Source organism: Aquila chrysaetos, chromosome Z, assembly GCF_900496995.4.
Source record: "Aquila chrysaetos chrysaetos chromosome Z, bAquChr1.4, whole genome shotgun sequence".
NCBI lineage: Eukaryota > Metazoa > Chordata > Aves > Accipitriformes > Accipitridae > Aquila > Aquila chrysaetos.
The window spans coordinates 40978972-41006854 of record NC_044030.1 but is presented as its reverse complement, the minus strand read 5'-3'; the positions used below and the strand labels follow the sequence as shown (position 1 = coordinate 41006854).

General features: G+C 38.6%; 1 protein-coding gene across 11 annotated transcripts in view; it reads right to left on the bottom strand.

Moving 5' to 3' along the window:
- Positions 1 to 27883, bottom strand: part of CDC14B (cell division cycle 14B) — a 48434-nt gene that overhangs the window by 16388 nt on the left and 4163 nt on the right. For 10 of the 11 annotated variants that reach the window (XR_003921767.2, XM_030003286.2, XM_030003288.2 and 7 more), the window contains exons 2-11: positions 23790 to 23883; positions 22774 to 22849; positions 20904 to 20996; positions 10304 to 10380; positions 5840 to 5906; positions 4334 to 4396; positions 3319 to 3406; positions 2746 to 2976; positions 848 to 986; positions 563 to 716 (exon numbers count right to left, since the gene is read on the bottom strand). Coding sequence is in view for 9 of the 11 variants with exons in the window: in XM_030003286.2 (XP_029859146.1) it covers positions 563 to 716; positions 848 to 986; positions 2746 to 2976; positions 3319 to 3406; positions 4334 to 4396; positions 5840 to 5906; positions 10304 to 10380; positions 20904 to 20996; positions 22774 to 22849; positions 23790 to 23883 (1082 nt within the window). In the remaining 2 variants the exon portion in view is untranslated. Of the gene's footprint in view, positions 1 to 562; positions 717 to 847; positions 987 to 2745; positions 2977 to 3318; positions 3407 to 4333; positions 4397 to 5839; positions 5907 to 10303; positions 10381 to 11591; positions 11660 to 16703; positions 16834 to 16975; positions 17077 to 20903; positions 21002 to 22773; positions 22850 to 23789; positions 23884 to 27883 lie in introns of those variants that run through there. The other variant, XR_005931511.1, reaches the window with a different exon arrangement.

Here is a 27883-nt window from a genome sequence, read left to right as displayed (position 1 = left end):
CCATTAAGTGGTGTCATGAATTACATTCATCAGAATGTTGTCCACGTTTAGAACAGTGGACATGTATTATCGAATCTTTGCTTAGGTACAGTACGATCTTCACTCAAGTACAGTATTTCCCTCCTTCACTTGCCTTTTTAAAACAGCAGTATTGTTTTTTTAAAAGGCATCATCAAATGGTATTAGAGAAGTTGCAGTTACTTAGAAACTAAAAGGAGCAAAAAACCTTTCATCCCTTCCCTTTAAACACACACAATGAAGTAACAGAAAATCCAAAACAAAATCACAGTGTTTTTGATTGCAAATTGTACTTTTTTTGTTCTAGTATTTACCTAAAGACTAAAGTATGATAAGGGTGCTCCTACTTCACCTGTGTACTGCACTTCGTTTTTCATACTTGCTCTCCATACCTTTTTTCCCCCATATCCCTCGATACAAAAAGGGCAAACAGAAAAAGAATCTGATTAACACAGTTTTAGTGTACACACAGGTTTGTTCAGAACCTGAGAGATTCTCAAAAGCAGTTACAACTTTTACAAGAGCATAATAATCAGATGGTTACCAGTTCAGTGTCCTTTTGGATGGTTCTCCTGCTTCTTGTGTCATTAATTGAAATATCAACTACTCCTGACAAAATTCTTGTTACAGCAATTTTATGGTTTCCTTTCAATTTTGCACGGAAAATATCCCCTTCTGTCCAAAGTTCTGCCTGTTTGCTATCATAACATGGAAAAAAAAAGCCCCAAACACAACAAATTAACACCAACGATTATTAAGTGTACAATAAAAGAAGAAGAAAAAGACATCTAGCTCTATTTTTTAAATCATTTATAGTCAATCTACTTACTCCATCAGGAAGTGTTGCTGCGGTCCAATCACTGAACCAGGTCTATTTATTCTAATCCAGGCAATAGTTTCAGCAGCTGTCATCCGATAATGCTTCATAATATAACAGGCAATAAGTGTGCCAGTTCGTCCAAGACCAGCTGTGTAAGATAAAAGAATAGCTTCTTTTATATACCCATCTTCATCTGGAATCTGCAGTAGCTACAGACATTGTTACTTGGACAAATAGTTACTTGCCTAGTTTATTAAACAAACCTGTTACTGATCAACTTGGTAAGTCTTTTGAATTTTTGTTTCCATATACAAGGTTATTAACATATTTTTCACAGGTTTTTTGAGTGAGGTAACCTTCCAGAGCCAGTGACCTTACAAATATCTGTAAGTCTATGTATCTTTATTTACCTATCTATCTATGAATATGTTTATAGGTATGAGAATTATCCCATGCATAAAACCAAACAGCTGGCTTTCTTCCAAAGTTCTCAAAGCACCTTCTTGCAAATTGATCATACACTACACTGAAACCAGTTGCTCTTCCAATCCCTCCTCTTACTTATTTCTTACTTTAGTTCCCAAGGAAAAGGCAAATTTTGCAATCAGCAAGTCGGGGTACTAACCAACACAGGCAAAAAGTACTCCAGAATGAGGAACCTTTTTTGCAATGGCCCTCAAAACAGTTCTATTTACCTTGGGAAAAATAAGAAGGAAAGGAGGACAGCTCCAGCTAAGTGGTTCCTCTCCTCGATCATTTGCTGTGAATGTCAAATTACACATCACCTTCTCTCATTTAACAATCGACTGATCAACCCCAATGTAAGATCTTCAGTATAACCCAATAGCCAAGACAATCACACAGCATTTTCCATGCCTCGCCCAGCTTTAAGAATAGGCTACAGCATTCTACTCTTTCTCAATAGTAAGAGCAGGCTGAGGAACAAGGTAGTCTAGACACCATTAGTATGATAAATATCAAAGATCTTAATTTGAATGAAAACAAAGCACTTGTAACACTGATACTCAATATTCAGTCGTAATCAATTAAACAATACGCCCCGAATTTATCACCTCAGTGCAGAGTAAGGGTATGCACTTGCTTCCCAACAGTCAAGACGCTGTTTTTACAAATTCTTCCACTTCATGGTATAATCCTGTTAAACATGCAGCAAATGGGTGGCAGATCCGGGAACAAAAATGCAGTCTTTGCAGGTCCCAGGCAAATGGGTTAAAAGGCCTTTCTCCTTCAATCACAGCATTATCAGGTACAGTAGTGAGGCAAAGTTTGTGGAGAACTAATGTCTCATAGACTACTGAAGATGGTGTGGGAAGGGAAATGTAGTTCCTCTAGAACCACAGAAAACTGTATCTTTATACTAGCTGCACTGGGTGTGCTCTGAATATCTTTTCCTTGGCAGTCTCAGAGCATGCCCAGTGTAGCTAGTATAAGGGGTTTCTGAGGGATGAAGATTTCCGTGGTTCTGGAAAAACACTCATACTTTATGAAGAATCCCCTCCAAAAGCTGCAATGATATTTTCAAAAGTTTATAACTTGGTATATGTAACTGTATATTTACAGAAAGATCTATAAACCCTGTCAGGACTTCAAATTCCTGCTCAAAAGCATCCTTTGAAAGTGCTAACACTTTCTAGCAGAAAGAGCTGTTAATATTGGCAAATTCAGTTTCCCCAGCCTCATTCTTGGAAACAGCTGGGAAGATTTTTCTGGAACTTAAAAAAATTAGAAGATGAAGTGCAGAACAGAAGCACAGAAAGAACTTCTACAGAAAAGTTGCAGTTTGGCAGAGATGTTAATAACTAGATATAACGGAATTATAGCGCAAAATACCTTAGGAAATGTAACTATAAACATCACGTGTAATATAAATTGTTTTTACACTATACCTTTGCAATGAACAGCTATAACACCTTCAGCGTTTTCACAAATATTTAGAAATGTTTTAACTATAGTATCAGTAGGTGTGCTTCCATCAGCAAAGAAGAGGTCAAAATGCTCAAATCCAGCATCTGTAAATCGTTTGGCATCATACAGTTTTTTGTTGAGGCGTATTATAGTGGTGACCTTATGCTTCCTGAAGTATGGGAAATAAGCCTCTGGAGCATGGTGGGGATAGCCTATTTGAAAAAAGAAGCAAAAAAAAAAAAAAAGAAGAGAGTAACGCTCAACTGCAGAAATAAGCAAAGACTCAAAAACAAGAGATGAAAACACTTTCAAAATAGGACTCATGTTCAACATAAAGAAATAGACTAACTGAAAATGGAATTTTAACATAATCACCTAGGTCAGATACAATTAAACCAAGCATTAAAATTTTACCGCCAGGGTTCTTATAAAAGAAAAAGAGCCAAGGAAAAAACACACTGTTTGAGGAACAATTCTTAAAGCTTGTTCTTACTGATAACAATCAACTAAGAAAGCAGTGGGCTTGTGACCCCCACCTCCTTTTTTAAGCATACCATTTTCAATTTTACTTCTTGAATGAGGTCCACTGAAGGCAATGAATTTGTTTGGTATTATCCAGTTAAAATCTCCATTTTCTGCTCTCTGTCAAGAGAAAATGCTTGGTTTATCATTATCCCTGTATTTTCAGGCTTTTCCTTATTGTTTCAAAATACATGCTAGATAGAAGTGATGTACAATATTTGCCAAAGGAAGTTATGTTAGTCGCCTGCTTTCCGTTCCATTGGGAGGATGCCAGGTGCTCCCAACCTCACTTTTCTTGCCTGTGTTCTCCTCCTTCTAAATTAGAGTTTTAGAACAACACAAATTATGCCCTTCAGATGAAGGGAAACTTCCAATTTTAAATTTTTTATAGGTTTCTAAATTATGACCTTGGCCTTATCTCTGTTGACACTTTAAATCGTGACCTTTTAGATTCTAAGAACACTTAATTTTCTCTTTACAGATAACTGGCAGCTTTGCATTTCTGAGACTGCATATAGTCAAGAGTTGCAGTCCTTCATTGTCTCATTTGTTTCCCATGCCCCAGAGTTAATTTTATAGGGTTGGAGCTTCCCAGCCCTGTTTCCTTCTTTACCTCAAGGAGTGTTATTATACTTTGCCATGTGTTCACAGATACATACTTTAATTGCTCTCCAGAATTCAGTTAGACTTGGACTTGTATGCCCTTGAGTTTCTCATCAAGACTGCTCAAGAATACGCATGACCTCTAAAAGGTGGCCAAATTCCCACTGCCCAATCATCTTCCAGGGCTTTAATAATAATGGAAAAAAGTATTTATTTCCATTTTGGTTTCTGCTTTCCCCCACATGTTTGAGGCTTACTGTGCTTAAATCTGAATTTTAATATTCTCTCTCTGATCACACACCTTTATTTAACAATCAAAGTTTAAAGAGACAAAACAGAAATGGAACCTAATACTAAAAAAAAAAAAAAAAAGCACATATTATAAACAATCAGCTTAGCATTAGTAACAGCAAACAAATCAGAAGATTGATACTGAACACTTACTTCATAATGCTCATATTCATTTACATCAAACTTATTGAAATCCAGGAAACCATATTGCAAAGCCTAAAATTCAGAATACAGCTTTTAACAAAGACAACACCTTTTCAATGGAGACAGTTTATCACTCTTTTAGGTTACTGAAAGTGCCTTAATACCTATTCTACACTTTCAGAGAGATTTCTTCATATATTTGAAAAATATAGATAATTCAGCCTTGGTTCAAAAACAATTTATAACTTTTAATATAAATGAAGTTAGACAAGCAAATCCACTCTTTTATGTTTTCATCGAATCAGTACAAAATTCCAGACTACAGAAGCATTCAGTCTTTTTATTACTGCTAAGTGTACAAAATAAAAAAAGAGAAAAATAACTGGCAAAAAATATCTACTGAAATTATGAGTACATTCTGAAGTCTGCATTCAAGGATTGCAAATATTTTTGTGCATGAATGCTATTCAGTCTCTTTACGATGCTAATATCTTCACTGACTTTAAATTGTTTACAGACACAGTCCTAAGCAGACACTAATGTGGTCCCTGATGTCCCGTAATTATCCACGATCATTACATTAATATGGTATAAAAAATGTAAACATTTGGGTAACTGGCAGTTTACCCACTTGTTAAGTCAGGAAGCACAAACACAGATAATCTCATATCTCCAGATATTTAAAATACTACATTCTAATCTCCTCTTTCACTGCATAATCTTCTGTAGTTTTCCTTGCTGTTCACCAGTACTAAGAAGAATAGTAATTCAACACTCTTGGCATACAAGCAGCCAATATCAAGACATCCAAAAAAGCTGAAAATCACAAATCTGCAAGAAGCTGACTTAACCAGTAAAAATACCAGTATTTGGCAGAGATACCCATAATACAAAAGAGAGTAGTAGGGTGGAGAGCTGCAGAATTCCCCATTTCACTACTCATACAGACTAAAAAGAATGCATATAAATTCCCCTGTCCTTCAATGCCATATTACTTCACCTCTGTACTGCTATAAAACACTAGATTATGATAATTTGTAGTTAAAAAAAAAAGCACCTGCCTCATAACATTTTTTCTATTTGTATTACTAAAGCAAAACTTGAAGTCATTAACGCATGCTGCAAATGCCTAAAAAGTATCACTAACCAATTCAAAGCCACTTTCAAAGGCTATATTCAGCCTAAAATATAACACCAGGGGGCATATAGTAAACCGATCACACAGATCTTAGGGATTAGATGTGTGAATTACTGTCCTGAAAGATTACTCAGAATAAAACTCAGAACTCCCGCTTTAAAAATCTTCACTAGTTGATTATATAAGGTATTGGCTGACTTCTACAGATGCTGTATCTAGAAGTTTTGTTACAATGCATAATACGTAAGAAACTAGGCAACAATCAGAAAATCTGCTACTGCACAGCTCTAATTGGATCCTAGCTTACTAAGCCGCCTTTTTCTGCTGGGCAATATTCAGTTGACCTCTTGCAATACAAAAAATATTGTTTTACTGACCTTGTTTATTGCATGAAAACAGTCCAGCAATGTCAGATGAAAACTGCAAGTACCAAAGGAAGCATCCCTATAAGATATGATGACCAAACCGGTAAAATTATCCCATTTTAATCCAAGTGAAAGCAACCGAAGATACTTCTCTAAAACACCTCTAAAAAATTGCTTCAAGATAATTAGTATTACAGTGAAATAATTATGCCAAGTGATTACTTCATGTCCCCCACCTTGCATCTTATAATAATAACAGAACATAAGATAAGTTATTTTAACAGATGATCCAGGAGTAAGATTACTCCAGGTATAGTTTTGGTAAAGCTGACCTGTTCAATTTCTGACGTGAACATTGAAAGTGGCGTATTTCAGTGTTCATGTCAACAAAGGACAACACAAACTCCTTATGGCAGAAGCTAATGCCTAAATTAGTATCATATTCTAACATACAATCTTAGAACATTTTCTTCTGAAGTACACTTTCAAAGAAGTCAAATTTTAATATAATGCAAATTTTTTCTTCAAACTCCATTTAAAAGAAAAGATGCTGCACACATGCATTCTATGTATATGTGAACAGCATCTTCTTACTAAAACTGTCAAAATACACATTTATGTAGATATATTAAAAGACTTCCCTTAAGATGCACAAAATAGTTTATGCTTAAACACAAGGAGAAGCTGGTTTTCATTAAAACCCTTTCTTTCAGCTACGATTTTTTAAATTCTGTTGATCCAAGAATGGCATGTGCTTAGTATGTGACCATTATAAGATTCCATAAGCACTGCAGAGTAGGCATTCTACAGGAATACTATAGTCAATTCAAAAAATAAATTTAAATTGAATCTACATCAAAGAATATTATGTCTTGGCAGAACACCTTCTTTTGAGACCATGCAGCCCCCAGCAGCAAAGAATCATTAATGTTTCAAAAAAGTAAAAAAATATATCATGTTCAAATTTCAACTGAGAGGAGGAAGAACTTCTGAAGAACCTGGATGGCTGACTCTACAACTTTTTTGTATCCTTTTCCTCTCTAATGAATCGGTGTGAAAGCTGGGGAAAAAAAAGCGGGAAAAGGAAATAACAGAATCCCATTCAAGTGAAAGAAAGGGCAGGTGAAAGTCACATTGTCTCTTAGGCCACCTGACCAGGAAGAACAAGTGGATCAGGCCCTCTACAGAGAGATAGGAGCAGCCTCACCTTCACAGGCCATGGTCCTTACAGGGAACTTCAACCACTCTCATATCTGTTGGGGGGGCAACACAGCAGGACATAAACAATCTAGGAGGTTCCTGCAATGAACTGGTGACAGCTTCCTCCTCCAGGCGATATGGAAGCCAATGAGGAACAATGCTCTGCTGGACCTCATACTCACCACGGAGGTGCTTGTTGGGCATATGAAAGTCAAAGGCAGCCTCGGATGCAGCGACTATGAGATGGTAAAGTTCAGGATCCTGAGGGCAGGGAGGATGGTAAAAAGCAAGGTGACAGCCCTGAACTTCAGGAGAGCAGACTTTGGCCTCTTCAAAGATCTGCTTGGAAGAGTCTCATGGGATAAGGCCCTGGAGGGATGACAGGCCCAAGAAAGCTGGTTAATATTCAAGGATCACTGCCTTCAAGCTTAAGAGCAGTTCATCCCAATGAATATGAAGCAGGCAAAAATGCCAGGAGGCCTGCATGGATGAACTAGGAACTCCTGGCTGAAGTCAAAGACAAAAAGGCAGCCTACAGAGAGTGGAAGCAAGACAGGTAACCTGGGAGAAATATAGAGACATCGTCTGACCATCCAGGGATGAAGTTAGGCACGATAAAGCCCAAGTGGAACTGAATCTGGCCAGGGACGTCAAAGAAAACGTGAAGGGCTTCTATAAGCTCACAGGCGACCAAAGGAAGACTAGGGAAAATGTGGGCCCATTGCTCAATGAGACAGGGGACCTGGTTACACAGGACATGGAAAAGGCTGAGGTAGTGAATGCCTTCTTTGCTTCAGTCTTTACTAGCAAGATCAGCCTTCAGGTATCCCAGGTCCCAGAGACCAGGGGGAAAGGCTGGAGCGAGGAAGATGTACTCTTGGTGGAAAAGGATCAGGTCAGGAAACACTTCTGCAAATGGGACATACTTAAGTCCACGGGCCCTGATGGGATGTACCCCTGCGTGCTGAGGGAGCTGGCTGATATCACTGCAAGGCCACTCTCACACTGATGACACAAAACTGGGAGGAGTGGCTGACATGCCAGAGGGTCGTGCTGCCACCCAGAGGAACCCTGACAGGCTGGAGAACTGGGCTGACAGAAGCCTCGTGAAGTTCAAGAAGTGTAAAGTCCTACACCTGGGGAGGAACAATCCCAGGCACCAGTACACGCTGGGGGCTGCACAGCTGGAAAACAGCTTTGCAGAAAAGGACCTGGGGGTCCTGGTGGACACCAAGTTGAACAGGACTCAGCAACGTGCCTGCCCTGTGACAAAGGTCTACGATATCGTAGACCACATTAGACAAAGTATCACCAGCAGGTCGAGGGCAGTGATCCTTCCCTCTCCTCAGCACTAATGAGGCCACCCTTGGGAGCACTGTGCCCAGTTCTGGTCTCCTTAGTACAAGAGAGGTATGGACATACTGCAGAGAGTCCAGCACAGGGCCGCAAGTATGATTAAGGGACTGAGGCATCTCATATAGAAGCAAAGGCTGAGGAAGCTGCGACTAATCAGCCTGGAGAAAAGAAGGCTCAGGGGGGACCTTATCAATGTATATAAACACCTGAAGGGAAGGTGCAAAGAAGACAGAGCCAGGCTCTCTTCAGTGTTGCTCAGTGACAGGACCAGAGACAATGGGTACAAACTGAAACACAGGAGGTTTGCTCTGAACATCAGGAACCATTTTTTCTCTCTGAGCGTCACTGAGCACTGGAACAGGTTGCCCTGAGAAGCTGTGGAGTCTCCATCCTTGGAGACATTCAGAACCCATCCGGACATGGTCCTGGGCATGGAAGTTGGACTAGATGACCTCCAGAGGTCCCTTCCAACCTCACTGTGATTCTGTAAGTGAAAAAAGAAATTCTTTGCATCCTGCTAACAGAAGTTTTCATGTTGATAATGACCCCAAGTAGCAACTACCTGACTGACTTTTTATTATTCTATGGGAAGGTACTGTTTTTTGCAGAGATGAAGATGATCTTAAAGGAGCGGAGCCCAGACCAACATCTCCGTTGATCATTAACGTAATCTGAATTCCTCTATCTGCACCAGGTTTAGTTGCACTAGTAAACTTGAGAAATGGTAAAGTTTGCAGACACTTCAGCAGACTGTATTCTTTATTCCAAAGGCTGGACATGTCTTCAGAAGTCAGCTCTCAGTAAGTCTTGCTATGTAACACATCTTTGCATTTCTTTCAGTAGTGCTGTTGAACTGATGGTCTGGGAATTTGGGCAGGGTATGTGACCTGAGTAAAAAGCTGCTATCTCCATCACCCACATACACCTTTTATGATATTTAGAAACAAACCTTACAGTCTTCCTAATGAGGACTTTTGTTCTTCTGGGAATATAAAAATGGAATTTAAAAGTGAGAAATGGGATGATGGAAATACACAAATAAAGAGAGGTGCTACTACACCATTATACTATGGTAATGGCAGGGGGGAAGTAAGAGAAATTCAAATCATCAAAAGCCCATCTCTTGGCAAGAGAGCTAGAAAACACAAACAAGCAAGGACTGAATTAATCACCCCATAACAATATATGTGGACAGTAAACTTGCCTCCTAAAAAGTTTTCTGGCCATTCTTTTCTGCATACTGTGGCAGCCAATAGAACACTAGTTTAGTCCAACTTTTAGAAACTTGTTTGGAAGAAACTAAGAAGTTGTTCCTCTGCATGACAGATCACCTTTATTTGCTACCTTAAGCAGCAGAGCATATACCACAAAGAGAAGTCTGTGGTCTCAAACAGCTAGGATTACATTCCCTCAGGGTCAAGCAACCATGAACCAATGGTTTTACACACTTCCTCACTGGTAAAAAGAAATACTTTAAAGTTATGCTAAGTCATATGAGGTTAGCTAGCATTCTTTATGCACAGAACAGTCATCGTGGGTTGCTGCATACATTCAACAAATGGGAAAAATGGAGTGCTAAAAGTATTACATTACAAGCCATTTGTGATGAATGACAGACATTTTGATATGTTTAACTATCAACTACTGGCACAAAATCAGACTGCCACGTGAGAAGCAATGGAGATCAAAAAGCTCAACAAGAGTGCATACAAAGCAGTGTGGCTCCTTCACCTTCTGTCAGTGCACTTCAGTACCACCTGCTAACACCCCTGTTTAGCAGTCTGCACTTAAAGCTCAGGCAGTGAATGTGTCATGTGTTAAAACCAGCACCACCCCCACTGCCCCAAATCAGTACTGATAAATGCTACATTCTTCTTCAAAATATCAAGGCACAAAAAGTTCTAACAACTTGTTATTTACCTGAAAGGAAGATATGAAACGCTTCCAGCCAATATAAGCCTGTACACGTCTTCTGGGGATTCTCTCAGGTATATTATCTATTTTTGTGGAAAAACACAGAAAACAAAATAAAAAAATTATTTTAAGATTGATATTAATAACTTCAAGTCACTTGTTTACTACAGAAGGCATAATTAATTATCACAGAGCTCAAATGTGAAGGGAAAGAGTGGCATCAAGAACAAATGTATGCAAGTGTGCAACAATAAAACTAACATAAGCGATATAAAATACTGGTCAACCTAGAGGAATATATATTTTTAAACAAAATTTATAGACTCGTGCAGGAGTTGTTCAACTATAGGCTAAAGTGAAAAAGCTTCTGTCTGTCTGGATTCTTCCATGTTTCTACTGCAACTCTGCTGGACCAGTTTATAGATTTTTTTTTTTTAATTAAGCTTTCAAGATGTAAATCAAAACACAAAACCTCACAGAGATATCAACAAAGCTATGAATCATCTGGTCTACAAAACAGTGTGTACCCTTAGCAAACAAGATTAAAACAGTAATTCGTGTATGTTTTGATTTTCCTACAGCAGTACATTTGCTTTATTCCAAATCCTGTACTTCCTCCTTTGTACTTGTGAACCAGTATCCAATAACTAAATCCAGATGCCATAAAGAAAAAAAAAAAAAGAAATCTGTAGCTTCAGAAGCAAAAACCTAAGAACAGAATGAAGTAACATACTTGAAGCACTGTATCAAACTTTCTACTGTCAAAAACACTCAGAAAAGAATTCACAAAGGACCAACTCACAACAAATATCCATATGGTCTTCCATCACGACATGCCTGATCTCTCTTGGATAGCCTCTAACAGTAAGGTCTCCTTAAAGAATACTGTTAAAACTCCTCTTTTATGCAAATCAGGTTTTCCAATCAAACACCATCCCCAGCATGGCCAGGAGGTAACAACTGTTAATAACAAGCTGTCACTACATTAACAGGTAATTTCAAGTGAATATTTTTTCTTTAAAATAACTAAGCTTTAACACACTACAAAAAGTTATTTTTTGTCATTAACATTCAGTAAAATTATTCACATCTCTTATATTAATGACCTTCTTCCTTAGAGGTTTTTTGTAAGTTAGAATCCTAATGAGTATTAATTAAACATCCCCCAAAAATCTAAGTGTAGCATTTTTGCTTTCTGCTGCTTTTGACATTTTTTTCTTTTAAAAGGTGGCATTGCCTTTCAAATTTCTTTGATGCTGCTGCAAAGCCAGTTTGAACAAATGGCTTAACATACCTTCAACATCCTCTCTACACATACACACATGCTTGTGAGGTAGAGAATCAGAGGTGGAACAGACCTTGCTGAAAAAAAAAAAAAAAAACAAGCAACCAAACCCAGCCTGAAACATATCCTGAACAGACAGCTAAAACATACATGGTAACAGGTGACCCCTTTCATTTTAGCTCTGATTCAATTACTGTGTTAAGTATTTTCTGAGCATTCTTCCTGTGCAATTAGCAAAACCAAAGAAAAAACTGTCTGTCTTAAGTAGTTTAGTTAAGTAATGAAAACTGCATGTTTTGTGTGTGTGTCTCTGCTTTCACTGGGGAGGGGTCAGTGACTTTTGCATTAATATTTGCAAGCATGCACCCGGAATAGAAGAGAGACTTAAAAAGCCCCCAAAATATCACTGTATAGCTGCTCCTCAGATGCCAGAGTTCACTTTCTATTCTGCAGGCATATTCATTGCCTGAATTGGATATAAAGGTTATATGCCAAGAAATTTCAAGCTGTGTGCTTTGATATAGTCACACTTTGCATCTTGCAGCACAGTGAACACATATTGCTAGCAACCTTGTAAATCTAGCACTGCTTATCAGAAAAAGAGCCCTGCCCCAGAAAAACTTATAAACCACAGATATGAAATGGCATTAGCAAATAGAAGGTAATTAAACAGCAGAAACAGAGTTTGTAGCCAGAAATTAATCACCCAGAAAAAACTTGGGATTCAGTGCTGTAAGGCTGGGTAATATACAGAGAGTACTACTTCTGTAACAGACAAGTAGAAATGCAGCTAATACTAGCTAATCCTGTAAGTGCATGTAGCTCAGAAAGGCCAAGGATTTCTCCCATATCTCAGCTGAGCTTCTACCAGCTTCTTAAGGCAGAAGCATTTGTTTGCAAGTGTAACAGCTGCAAGATGCAAGTTTTTTCCATAACCTTAAGTGTTGTACTGAAGTAAGTCTACATAATGTTACAGTATACTGAAACATGTTAGTTCTTAAGCACCTACCAAACTTCTGAAATTACATTACCAGTGAAGTTGCTAGAAACACCATTTTAACATACATGCACATGCATATGGACTTTCCTTAACATAGTTATATGAACACTTGCTACATACAAGGACACTTGAAAAAGCCAACCTGATTTTGACACAAAAATCCAATATCTACCATTGTTCACGATATACAAAAAGCACACTGCAAGAAGATGGCATTTTTCAATATGCACAAGCTACTAAGCAAAAATATGCAGTACTTCCTGTACAACTGAAGCAATATACAGTATATTGACTGAAGAAGGAAGCTCTTCAAGTTGGATTCTCAGAATTTTCTGAAACAAAGAGAGATCCTGCTACACTTCAGTTGTGACACTACTACACACACAAGATAAAATATGTGAACAGTTGCAGAGCAGCAGTTGATGAAATGGTCAGATGGTGTTCTCAGTGAAAAGTGCCTTACAAAAAAAATTAGGTTAATGTGAGGATATCTGGACAGGTGCAATGGTGTGGAGTACTTCAAAAGGGAAGAATGGCATTCAGTCTCTACACAGAATGGGAAAGACCATAAAAAGATACTTACTTCACAAGGAAAGTATCCTGGCAGTAACACAACACAAGAAGCTGTGACAGTCAAAGTAGAGACAGGGTCAGTTTCTGTCACAGCTTAAGACCATGAGAGAGCTGGAAATCTTGGATGCAACCAAGGCTGGATGGAGGCTGAACATGGGTTAGCCTGGGTTCAGGTTATGGGTGAACCAAATTCCAGATATGGAAACAGGTAAGACTGAAGGAGTGAGGGAAGGAGCAGCAAAGCCCAGGGGAGCAACAGACATCAAGGCAGCAGAGGCCACATATGCATGAGGAAGTAGTGTGCACCAGCAGAAATGCATCTCTACACTGACAGCCAGCACTGAAGGCCTGACACCTGCACTATACACTTTCAGCAGCTCTTAACCTTAACAGCTAGTCCTAATCTGGTCCTGTGGACCAAACACCCATCACCTGTTGGGACTGCTCCTAGACTGCCCTGTGAAGTGAACCAAAAAGCAGTGAGCTGGGTATAAGGAAAGATTCACTTCAAAAACATACTCCTGACAGAAACTGAAACTGTTACAACTATATATAGAAAACTACATATATAACTGTATATAATACTGTTTCTGACCAGGAGGAGGCCACTAAAGCCTTAAAGATGAACAATTTCTTTGGAATGATGTGGGTGAACAAACTGCAAAAGAAAGCCAGTAAATGAGAAAGGAAAAGTGATCAGAGAGACCTGTAGCAGACAGAAGTGTTGAAAGACAGAAGGACTTTCTGAGGCAGTAAGCAGAACTGAAGTTTCAGAAAAGAAGAGAATGAAAATGTTGATCTGACGAATAGCAAAACAAAGATGTATTTGTAAATTCATGAGGTATGTACTGGGGGAAGGAGGGAAAATAGGAAAACACATAACATCCAGAAATTAAAATATACAACAGCTGAAACCAGTTCATCCAGATGCTAATTGTAAGTTATGTTTCTGCTGTGCTTTCTAAGATGACAGAAACTTTCACAAATAAAGTTGTTTTCTTAAGTTAATGTCAATAAAGCAACCAACAAGAAGTACAAATAAAAAGTTGAAAAATATCAAAATAAATTGCAAGCAATTATATTAACTGTTATTTAGCAGAGGCAGGCATTTTCTGGCATAGTTTTTGTCCATTCTTGTATATGCAAATGGAGAGAAGTCTATTAGAATTTTGATTTCCCAAGGGTCTCCTTTCCTGCAGGTCAGGAAAATATTAAAAAAAAGAAAAAAAAAAAGCAGCTTTTTAAAAAAACTTAGAAACTACAGCAGACTTGAAATAAATCATCCACAAATACAGTTGCATTGGTTTTAGAATTTTCCTACAATCATACACAAGTGGAGGTGGGTGTACATACACATCTACATACACACACACACACACGGAAAAACTCTTAAAATCCTTTACAAATCTGTTACTTCAGTACTTTACTTCCAGGAAAATTGTTACTATACGGAACTGACATCTTTCAAGCCAAAATAACATACCATTTTATCATACTATGTAATCACTTATACACCCACAGTTTAGAAATTTGCTTTCTTTATGCATAGAAAAAAATATCCTACTGAATTTCAAAATACAGCCAGAAATATGCAATTAGCAGTTGAACCATTAACATTGCTCTAATCATCCTTTTCATTTAGGACATCTGTTTCTAATTAAGGGACTGTAGGCAGCTCCGTGAATGGTCAAGAACCATCCAAGCGTTGAGTACTGGGAAAGGTGCACTCAAGCACCGCTCCTGCCAACATCCCTGTGTAGTCAAACAGCTGCTACAACTTTCACTGAATAAAACAGAAGGGCTTGCAGGACTAGGTGACCCAGTGTTTATTTATGAGCATTTAAAATCAACCATAGAATGAGAGTTCTATTAGCAAGCTATGTTATTGCCAATTCATATTAGTGTTTTCAAAGCAGCCCTATTTTTTTTTAAACAAAGGTTTCCTAGATTAGTGTTACGATCATGAAAACGGTATTCACAACAGGATTAAAAGTATTCCTGGTAGAAAAGGAAAGGAGGCTCTGGTTTAAAAAGGCATCTTAATCTTCAATATATGGGATTGCCAAGTGAAATAGTAATGCTGCAAGACAAAACATGTTTGATAATAATCATCTATGACATAACTTGTTGCTTTTTCAGGAAAATTAAATAGGGAATTTAAATAAGCTGTACTGTTAGAAACTCTATCAACTCAAGTCTGTAAATAGCACTTTAAATTCACATCTATGATGTACTTAGTGTAATCAACTTTATCCACCTGCTCACCCTTAACTGCAAAATCTACTTAAGGTTGCTACCTAAATCACACTTTTTACCCACCATGCTGACTTAAAAGCAGAAAATAATGACATGATTGATTTTAAACTGCTTACAAGCAAATTTCATGTGATACAACTGTGTTCCAAAAATGTCACTAACCTAAAATACCCTGAACTGCTGTAAATTGCAAATAATCACAACCCACCCATTCTGAACAAATACAAATAACTACTGTGTGTGACCAGACTCAAACACAAGCTCACACACATGTGGAATTTTACTAGAGCTTAAAAGCATTAAATACCTAATTTCATTAAAACCTCCATTGGATATACTAGTCAGTTAATACATTAAATTTTGTAGCAATATTCCTTAGAAGAAAAGGTTAAATACAGCAAAATTAAAATAGAAATATATTAGAATGAAAAGCTTCCTGTATGGATTTGTGGTGTACTGAAGAAATGCACATGTGGCCAACAGTCCCTTCATTAGCAGAAACACAGTCATTACGTGGATAAAAGTGGCAGAGAGGAAATAACTGCCTGTCTCTGGCAACTCTGTTCATCATAAACAAAAGCAAGAAACCTCCAATTAGCTTTTAAACAGCGGAGGAGAGATATAGAAAACCCTATTAGCTGGGAACTGGCTGGGCTGGGCACATCAGTACTTCATGACAGCTAAGAAAGCAAGCTAGTACTATAGTGAGGGACCCCCAAAGAGCAACTTTTCTCCTATGGAGACAAGCAGTCTGGTAAGAACATCGTGAGGAAGAACCTAGTAACAAACAGCTGGAAAAGCTGCCATCATGAAGACTAATCATGATTTCCCAAATAAAGTTCAGAGAAGGTAGCCTTTTAGAGACACGAACACAGAGAAAGCCAAAAAGACTCCAGGCAACTTTTGCTTAAATGAAGGGCCAGTACTTTGACCATCTCGCCTCTGCCACCCGCTTGTCAAGCACAAGCACCTCTCACCGAAACATAGCTGAGGGCAAAGACAGTTTACCCACCCGTAATTTGAGCACTGCAGCAGTTACCCATTTACCACCACTCAGCCGGGACCACTAAACAAACAGGTTCGCCTGCTTTTCAGCGGCTTAGCCAGAGATAATTCTACAAATGCCATGGTAAGAACAGAGCAGTTCAACATCACACAGACTGGTGCTAATTGCTTTTGTAACCTCCAGCTTCTACCCAGCATTAGGCCCACAGGTAGGAAGGACACTAACAAATTGAAAAGGCAAAAAAACAGTACTACAGATCAGAACAGATGAAGGAAACGCTGCTTACCCTGAAGAAAGAAGATGAGAAAATAGACAAAGTACAGAGATGAGTCCTGGAGAAGGTGACCTGAATTACAGCAGTTCATGGGGTGGTACCCTCGGAGGGTCACCCTCCAAGTACATAATTAGTGCCAGGCCTGAGAAAAAAAACACTGTTACTAAGTTAATGCAGCCAAGGGGAGAGGGGGGAGCTTGGGAATCGGGTCGATAGGGCACAGAGGGTACATTTTCTTTCTTAACATAGAAGGAGCAATGATGGAAGAAGCAGACTTTCCTCACCCACAGCCAAGTCCTGGTGAAAATCAAGAGAAGCCACTGTAGATATCAACTCAGATCACTGCTGCTTTGGTAGAGTGGTAAGGCCTGAACAGTGAAGATAGCTTCCAAGGAAAAGCAATTTTTCTTTAAAAAGTGAAGAACAAAGGTGGAGTTTCCCCCCCGCCCCCCCTTCTTTCCCCTCACCCCCTCCACCCAAATTAAGTATAAACATTCAACCCCAACACACGGAATTCTGGCTACCCTTTGTGTGGCTGAACTTGCCAAATCTATGCTAATCTACACAGAAGAGTATTATTCCCATTATACAGTATATCATCTGTAAAAATGAAACAAAATACAGAATTAAAATAGATGGAAGATGAACAATAAAGGGATTAAGATCTAAATTGTTACAATTTACTCTAAAAAATCATATTTTATTCTAAAGCTACGTATATATAAATGTATTTGAAAACTTTGTTCTTCACTGTTAAGACCATCTTATACTGAAGAGCCCTGTAGCTTGAGTTAGGCTGTGCTGTCACGTCAAAGTACACCTGGAAGGAAGCAGCAGATGCAGGAGAGGGGAGAAAGAAGTGTGTAGCCTGGAGAGTTCAGAAACTATCTCCACTGAAGAGGAAAGAAAGACAAGTTAGATGCAGGTGAGAGGGGAAAATACTGAAACACACCAACTGTGAAGAAAAGACTGGGAGCAGACTTTGCTTGTAAACCAGAACACTAACAGCTGCCCTTACACTTCACCTCAGTTAATGAAGGCTTTCCTAATTCCCTTACTAGTCAAAATGAGCACATCCCCACACGATATATACACACACACATACATATAAACAAAAGGTGCTGAATGATAAACCATGCTAATATATCCCAATTGCTTTAAGCAGAAGTTAAGTAATACTCTGTTGAAGAATACAAATTTAAGGTCAACAAGCCCTTAAAATGAAAGGCTTAAGCATAAAAATATTGAATGTTTATGAGGACACACAAGTTCCAGAGAAGAACTAGTTGCATACAGTTCATTATAGTTTTATAGTTCAAATGTGACTGCATTTAAAAAAAAACCCAAAAGCAGAAAGCACACACTTAACTGTGTCTGTGCTACTCCTCAAAACCTGGCAGACTGTTATTTCTAAGAAGTAACTTAAAACACCCGCATCTACAGAGCACCTTGCACCCAAAACTATGCTTAAGTTAACAGAGGCCTTACAACACATGCAGACAAGCACTATTTTCATGACTAACTCTGTGAAGGCTACCTTCCCTTTCTCCTTCCTTGCTCTTCCCACCTGAACTCCTCCAACCTGACGCACTGCCATCTTCAACCTAAGGTAAACTGTTGAAATGGGAACCCACCATGAACCTAAAAAACCAAAATCAAACAAGAAAACACATTCAACCCACAGAAAACGAAATACAGTGGCAATCTACCACTGAGACTGTATGGGATCAGAAATTAAACGATGATACTCAGTTCAAGCAACAAAGAGCATTACCAACCAGACATGGTCTGATTAACTAAAATTACAGAGAAGCTTCTTAAAGTTTTGACGAATAGCTGGATGGATCCTTCTTCATCAAAAAGCAAAGCACTCTGAACTGAAGAAGCAGGTGGATGCTTAAGCCCACTTTATTTAAGTTTTAAATAAAAAAGGCCTCAATATATTTCCTTCCAATCAGGAAATATGCTTACAGACATATATTTATCATGCATTCTGTACAGATCTTATACTATGGCTCACCCCATAGAGAACAATCCAATTCTCCCTGCAGAAAGCGGAAATGTGGGATGTATATGTTTGAACACTTCAGCAGTGAGTGCTGTAATTAAGCCTGCCTCTTCATCAAAGATCATCAAAGGGCGCCAAAGAAAAAAAGTAAGCCTCAGGGGCACAGTCTTTCTTCTGTGATCTTCCTTCACTGGAATCCCTCCCACATCAATCTGGGAAGAAACCGTACCCTACTTTATAGAAAAAGCAGTACCAAAGCAGAAGTCTGTTGCACTGCAAAGAAAATCAGCATCTTGCTACAGCTACCTCACCACCTACGACTTGTGATTCGGCAAGACAGACATGCTCCCATTCAAGGAGGGGACTGATATTCACATAGTCCTTCACTTTGCCATGGGTCTTAAGGGAAACTGCTGAAATATTCAATCTATACAATGCAATAACCTAAGCACAAGTCTCTGAACTCTGAAAATTAGCAGTGGTTTGGACTAGCCTTTTTCTGCTATATGCCAGCTGTCTGCAACTAGCCCTCCCACATGCATGGCTAGTCAGTCATGATCTCATGTCATACTTCAGATGGATCTGTGTTAGCATTCTTTCTGTACTCTGTAATTCCTACCTCCTTCAGTGCAGTTCTCTGAAGCAAAAACTGCCTACTCCTCTGTCCAACAGCCTCCATTTTTAATTATCACGCTTTGGACTGTCATGATCCATCCATATTAATCTTAGAGCTTTATTCAAGTCTGTCCAAGCATTCTTCTTCAACTGCATGTTGTTATTGCAACATGGCAAGGCTACTGAATGATCAGAAATAAGATTTGTGTTAGGTTTTTTGTATACTTTTACATAGCCAACCACAGTATTTTCATATTAGATTGTTTTGCCCTTAGTTAATTTTCTGTACTGTGGATTCTGCTCAAAATGTCAGCTGCAGTGCTGCATAACACTACTACATATATTCAGAACAAAAGTTTAGGGAAAAACAAAACCCAGTTCCTTCCAAATAACGGCTGATAACTGAAACCAGTCCCCTCTCACTTTCTGGGCCTCCATTATGATCAAGTCACTAGGAAGAAGTTTTCCTAAAAGCTGCAGCTGTTTTGTCAACACGATGACTTAACTGCAAACAGGTTTAGTAACTCATATTGCCAGTTTCCAAGTGGTTTAAGAATGCAAGGTCTACAGCAACATTCCTAAGCGCCTGTGTTTCAAATATCAAGAGTGACGTATTTTGAAATCTAGTTCTAATTTGTAATAAGTACTGTAGAAAATAGACAACTGAGAAACCCTGAGGAGCAGGAAATGGACTTCCTGCATGACGTAGAGAGGTAGCAAGGAGACTACCAGCATCACAGCAAGTACTGTATAGCCTTGCAGCTAATAAATAGGAATGACCTAAGGCTGTATGAACTTTGACCCCTCAAATCTCCAACATCAAAAAATGCATAAGTTCTCACTTCATTTTATTACTCAGTAAACAAGAGAGATGGTTACAATCAAGGTGTGTTACAAGTCAAAGCAGAACCTGAATATGGTACATCACATCTTCCATTCTGAAGCATTCAGCATTTTATTCCTTGACTACACTTTTGTGTACCAAACACATGCAGCTGTGATGTCATCTTTCCCTCTGCAGTCAGGCACCTGGCTCAGTACATTTCCAGCCACCTTGTATATTCCCAGGCTTTATACTAGCTCTAAGCCTACCACATGATCTCACTCCTTCTCCTAGGTTAACTGAAGAGATCACCTTACATTAGAAAGGAAGCAGCTGGGGAAGAAAAGGTATATTTAAATGTGCATGCAATGGGAAATGATATACTGTACTTAGTGCAAGATAATATTTCTCTATTTTAAGAAAGAAAAAAGAGAGTATGTGTGGGTGGGGGAAAGGAAAAACATCAAGAAGCAGTCATTTTTTCTAAATTAAAATATTCATAAAGATTTTTTTTTTTCAGTGGTGCTCTTACTTCTTAGGAGCACAGATTGCAGTAGAGAGGAAAAAACCAAAACCATTCAGCTCCATTCACATACCTGCTAGATTTTAAAAACTGTCTTAGTATGTGGTACCTTACTATAAAATACATTAGTAGAAAGATTATTCAAGAGAAAAGAATTGTTTTTATCTTGCTGTTTTAAAAATTGAGTATGAAAAAATGAACACATTTACCAAGCTGATGCAATGTAAAAATTTAAATACTTACTGCGTAGGAGCCTATGAGGAATGCAGCATTTGCTTGTTTTTTCTGATCAAAGCCAGTATAATGAATTATTTTCTTCCTTATCAATGAAAATGACTGTATCAAGAAATGAACAAGATTATGATTTTGCATTTTAGACTTTTCATGCTTTCTTTTATAAAATTAGAGGAATGCAAGGGTCTGTTCACCTACTTTCAGCCACCTGTATTCAGAGGACCAAGTATACTGTAGACTAGTCCCTCAAAAGCTTTGGAATACTCTATTGCATTCCTACCTAGATTGTTCCAGTATTTTTCCCAGTATCCAGCCTAAATAATTTTTGATACAAATTACAGTAATATTTCTTTTTCTCCTTAAATGCATTTAGTATTTCTAACTTCAGGCCCTATGTAGCAGATAGGCATTTATCAGAAGTAAATATAAAGTGGCATTCTCAAAAACATCACAGGCATGTTAAAGTCACAATAGTTTTGAAAACAGAATTTAGACTTTTTTTATTCTTAAAGAAAACCTGACTCTAGATAAATCAACTAGTAGTTGTTTCTAAGGTCCAGAACCACTGGAAAATACATGCTTAGATTAAAATATTTTTAAAGTATTTCTAAACTTTATCATAAATAACTTTAAAATTTCACCTTGGCTTGGCATATAGTTTCTCCAGTTACCTTAGAAAGGGGGTGGAATGGCATTGCCAAGCGAAAGGACACTTACATCTGTGGTGGCACCAAACACTATCTCCGAACTGGCCCTTGAAACAAATTTTGAATGTGCTTGAAACTGTATACTTTGATCAACTGCTAAGCTATCATAAAATGTCACTATTTAAATAGCAATGTTACTTGCTCAGATACTATTCAATGCACTCAAGACAAATAAACCCCAGATCACTAGCAGTAGTATGTTCTCAGCAATCCTAACACACCTCTCCAATACCAAACCCAAGATATTCAAAGGGATTGTAATATAGACTTGTGTTGCTTCAGAGCATCCTGTAAACAAAAATCGGAGAATCTTGTCTCCAGCGAACCTGTTTCTAGTGCCACAGGGACAAAGGAAGTCTGAATTATGCAAACTAATACCAGTGACAGACATCAAGGAATGAAAAAAAAACCCCAATCTCTGTTAAACTATAATGTTCTGCATACTTCCCAATTTTCACAGTTCAGTGGCAGTTTCAAGATCTAAGCAGTTTTGAAGAGGCAAACTGTGATTCACATTAATGCTAATAAGCTTTTTTATCTGCCTAACAGGTTTTATACTCCAACATCTGTTAGAGGTCCACTAACTTGAAGTCATTCATGTTAATTAATATAGGAACTCTCTGTTCTAAAGACACTATGCTCTATCAAGACCCCAATCCCCCAAATTACTAAGCACCCCTCAGAGAAGCTAATTGGCAGTAGGAGCATGGCAGTCTCCTTCAGGACAATGCCATAAACACTATAAAAGATCAAATGTTGCTTCTTACCAGATATGTCAGGACCAGAAGAGAAACCCAAATCAAACAAAAACCATCTCAAATAAAAATGTGTTGCATTGCAACCTCAAGCTCACTCAATACTGGCAGATTGCCAAGAAAACTGAATTCCAGGAGGGGAGCTTTTCATTTAAAGAAGTCTGTACCCATTTAGCAACTTATCTTTTAGGAGCTTAACATTAGTTACTGCCACAGGGGTGCATCTTCTGGATCTTAAAAGTAAGTGGTTTTTCTCTCCTGATCCTCCTCCTCCCTAAATTTGCCTTGATAAAATTTAGCATTTATATTCAAAACTTAGCTCGATTAGGAACCCAGGAAAGCACCTGAACAAAAAAAAAACATTTGTTTTTGTTCTTTAAAAAGTCAAGAATATTGAATAAAAAACCCAAGTGTTACCTTTAATTTCTTATTTAGCTTGCAGCAGTATCTGTAGACCATTGCCAGATTGAGTGGTCCAAAGTCTGCATAGAAGCTGGTAGGAAAAAGGGGAAAAATTGTACATGACCTCTGTAACTGCCTCTTTTTTTTTTTTTTAATCAGATGCACAAAGAAAGGAGTAATAATATGTATGTGATATATGTGCATCATTTTAAAAACAAGAATGCCTTCTTACATACATAATTTGTCGGAGGAAGCAGTATTGTCACGTTTAAACAGGGACTCAACCTTTCTTTGTTTTCCACACACATCACCATTCAAAACCAAACTGGAATACTCAAGGTTTCAAAAAATTCTCACTACTGTATCACTCTGTGACACCATTTTAGAAACTCTATTTTAAGAGCAACCCAAAAGCTTTACTTTAAAAGAAGGCAATTAATATTGCAGAGAAAAGTGAACACAGAGAATAAAGATTGATTAGTACCTTCAAAAACAGTAAGCACGCCCTTGGTCAAAAATATTTAAAGAATTAGTAGCATTCCAGATCACATACAAAGGCATACACTGTTCACTATAGCGGAAATAATATATCCATTGTCAGCTCATAAAGGCTTTAATTGATTTTGCCAGCTTCTTCTCTTATTCTCGGAAGTTTAGACTTAAGATTCCACTTAATAGGTGAGCAACCAAAGACATCCCCTTCAGCTCAGCAGTCCAGTGCACACTTCTGAATATATATTTTTGCATCATGTTACTGTCTTCTAACAAGAATAGGTACAGTGAAAGCATCTGCTTTGAAAATATTTTTAAGAAGTCCTGATGGGAAGCCAGGAAACCATTCTAAGACATATAAATCATCATGGCAGATAAGTCTGAGAGGACCAAACTCGTGTAATTAGCTCTATAATGGGAATAGTATGTTTCCCTCAGCTACATTTGAAAACAGAATGTCAATTAGACTGGTTCCTCATTGCTGTTGTTCTGACTAATTTATTTCTGTAAAAAACAGGAAAAAATAAGTCTGTACTTACTTCTCATATACAAGTTCATCATCTATGCAGAAATAATGGGTATTTGCAGCTCCACTCTTTGGTTTTTGGCAGAGAATTGCAAAATAAAGGCGATCTGAAATGCAAGAAAATTTAAAGCTTTTATAAACATACACTTTTCGGCTGAAAGTCAGAAGTATTACCTGTAAATAGAACAACTTTAAATGGTTTAAAGTGAACCAAATCTTCTTTTAAGTATTACTGAACTAGATATTATTATTTCTCCAGTGTTAAGCAACAAGACATACAAAGATTGAGGCTTTTTGCTCAGCAGTGTTCCCGTAATCCGCAGCTCTTTAGTGTTCTTTCTCAAGCAAAGTGTTCACAGGAAAGCTACCTGTTTGATGACTTTGCAATATAGCAGGAGCCTGACTTGCACCCACGCACAGAGGAGAGACCCACCTCCTTTTGGCAACAGACCCCACCTGTGGCACTCTGAATACCAACACCCTCCCCCCCGCAACTAAGCCATAAATCCCTCAGCACCTCATAGCACCTACGTTAAACCAAACAGCGAAGCGCGCTCGCGCTGAAACACAGGCACTTCCCATCTTTCCGTAAAACGATGATTTCCACAGTAGTGGCGTGCAATTAAAGCCTGCAGGCGACAGACGCTGGAGGGATGTGAGGAGGCGAGGCGGCAGCCCACTGCTGTCCGCAGGAGCACCAGCACAGCCGCCACCTTGACATCCCTGTCCGCAGGTCCATCCCCACCCCGGCTGCCCCCTCAAAACCTGCGTGCATGCAGGCAGGAGGCACCTTATGTTTGCCCTGGCTTTCTTTGTTAAGCTGAAGGGAAAAAAATGCCAAGGGTATTCACATAGATATAAATTATTTTTATGGCCGGGGGAGCTGTAGCCCCAGTGAACTTTAAACACCAACTGTGCGGCTGCTGTAAATTGCTGTGCTTGCGGTAATTGGTCAATAAAAATTGAGGCCTTGCAGCACCACAGCAATACTTTTCTTCCTCCTGCTGAAAAAATATCCTTGTAAAATACAAGGATTAAAATTCAAAAGGAAAGATTTTATTTTTTGCAAACTAGTTGCCTGGAACAGATATATCACTTAAATACCAAAACAGATCACCTGCATATAAACCTGTAATTTCAAGGCATAATTTCTGATAAAGAAAAATTGTATCTCCTTTTCCAGAGAGCAAGGGGGGGGGGATCACTTTATGCTTCAAAAAAAAATCCCCCATGACTAGCACTTAGAAATCATTACTTGCATCTTGAAAATGCATGGTAAAGTATGCCATGAAAGGAGTCCCCACGTCTATCTATTCAACACCCACATTCTCAGTGCTCACCTATGTACAGCAATATCTCAGGGGGTGGAGGCAGACAACACCAAAAAGTGTACATTTGCTAAATGCACATTTCAGTAGAACAGCTGCCTGATGTGAATGGTTTGGCTTAAACATTTACAGGTCAGGTGCCACCAGAGACATGTAGAGTAACTCCTAAGCAAGTCAGGCACCTACTTCCTTACTCTCTCAGCAGCAGCAAGGCACCAAACTTGCTTATTTAATTTCTAACAGTCCCATCTTGCAGGCACAGTAGCTGCAGTACTAGCTGGGAAGTGCATTACCTGCTTAGAAAATTCTGTACCTCCCAGCATTTACCAAAGGATCTCCTGAAAACAAGCCAAAGGATAAAATTCAGAGTAATGCTGTGCGTTTTTAAGAAGTGACTAAACTGGCCCACAAAGGGAAATAGTGTGGAGAAGCAAGTGCAACGCCACCCCAACTGGATGCAAAATACACTATGGGGAAAACTGCTTCACAGAAAGGCAGTCCTGGGAAAGTGTTCAGGCCAACACTTTGGGAATGGAGGGAGCCCCAGCTTCCCACAACTCCCCTGCATCTGTCCTCACCACTGTGTTACTCCCTGTGCTGTGTCTAGGTGGATTTGTGTGAATCATAAACTGTAACAGGTATCCTAGCACACTAAATAACTTTTAAAAAAGAAAAAAAGAAAAGAAAAAAAAAGCTGCTTTGGTGGTTTACTTCCCTCTGCCCTGAGAATGAGTGCTAATGTCTGTGGGGTGAGGACTGAGCGCAAAGGAGGAAGCAGAACAGAGAACAGAGAGGATATGATATCTAGGGAATGTGTTGAAACCGGCATTGCTAGATTAAACACGTCACACTACAGCTCCAAGCTATAATTTCACACTACTTGTAAACTGATTTAATGGCTAGCTGCCACCAGGTTGCTTACAAGGAAAAGTTTTCTTCTGAGTTAGCTCACTGAACCAGTCCACTGGGGGTTAACAGTCGGAATACACAGCCAGAATTTTTCCCTCGATGGCATCTGTCCTTTAGATCCGGTCTAATTATTGACTTAGACTGAGCTCTCAGTGTACACAAACAACATCCGCATCAAAGTCTGGGCAGAATGGCTGTAATACTCAAACTGACACGCTACCTTCTTGCACACCAGCTTCTTCACATAAATTTACATCACTTTTGAAAGTATAAAAGCACTACACAAAGAGTAATCCAAAATCCTCAAATACAAAGGGAGGATCAAAATGAAAAGAAATATATTTGCACAGGTCAAAGAACTAAAATAATTTAGCATCTTGCTCCTAAACAGGATTTGGAGTAACAGAATCACTTGCTTCCTAACGCTCCTACTTTTACTACAAATCTTCTGCAGCTTTTGCAAAAATGCCTAACAAAAATAAGAACTCCTATCCTGAGTGAAAGGTGTGTAAATGGCCTTTTGAATTGCTGTTCTTAAAACACCTGGAAGAAACTCTAGTTTAATGAATTTACAGAAGTACCTCACAATATGAGCAGTATGTGCCAAATGCCAATATCCTGACAAGCTGTCCGTTCCTGCACACCACTAACAATTGCTCCTAACAGCAGGCTCCACCTTTTTAACATGTTTCCTATAGGGAGATTTTAGAAATGAGCTGCATGGAGAAGTCCTTTCCCATAAGTGTATTTACCTTTCTGCTGGCTTACCAGTCTGATAATCAGACAAATGCTGTAATTCTGACCACGTCTGGTTTTACCTCTTTTTTTGCAAACACTTTCCCAGTTCTGTTTAGCCAAGGATTACGGTGTTGATTTTTTAATAGGAGTTAACACATGCTGAGAAAGGAGAATTCCTTCATTAAGGATCTGATTGCAGGATGAGGGCTTATACATAAAATACACCAGAGCACTGAGGAATTGATTTCAGTAGGACTCCACAAAGGTTTGGACTGCAGGAGCAAGGCTTCTTTTTATGCTTCCTTTGTGAATTTTAGCTTTTTAGTATTTCATTTACATATAGTGTGCTTGAGCATTTCCAGATTCCTGCAAATTTCTGATCAAGGGCCATCCTAAAACTATCAAACTAGAGCAGACCTCTCTAATCGTCTCTCAGAAGAATGAGGGGGTAGGGCTCACTGCCTTACAGGCTGCATCTGCACTGCAATTAGGAGATATGACTGCAGTATGTTAGATATACTTAAATTACACTTGATTTTGTTAGCCTCGTGTAACCAAACAGTTAAAATACAGAAACATGGACGTCACTGTAGGCAATTAATTTGAGTAAGCATCCAACGTACAACAAAATGAGCCTGCATACCCCTAACTGAGGACTGTGTTACCACAGCTTTGCTACTGCTGGTACATGAACTAGCGAGATTAAAGCTAACACAAGCATGTCTACACAAGCTATAATAATCACACATCTGACTGCAGTGTGCATACAGCAGGAAAAGCATTTTGCTTCTTTTTCAGATCCACAGTGTTCTGTGGAAATAGATATATAGAAAACTGAGAGCTACCACTTCAAAATCATGTTAAATGTGAATATAGAGATGACAAAATAATCTCCTTCCCTTTACTCTCAATAAGCCTGATGCTTCTCAGGATCTGCTGCACAGGCCTTGGAGAAAGAAATTTCAGTAATTCAACAGACAACTAAATACAAAACAGGCACTCGCTGCAGGACAAGTCTGCATATGATCAGCGAAGATTATTTCATAAAAAGAGAAACTCTACAGTTCTATTGTTAAAAAGACGCCTTAGACGAGAAATTCAGAGTAGACTGACAGTACAACAAAAACCAATA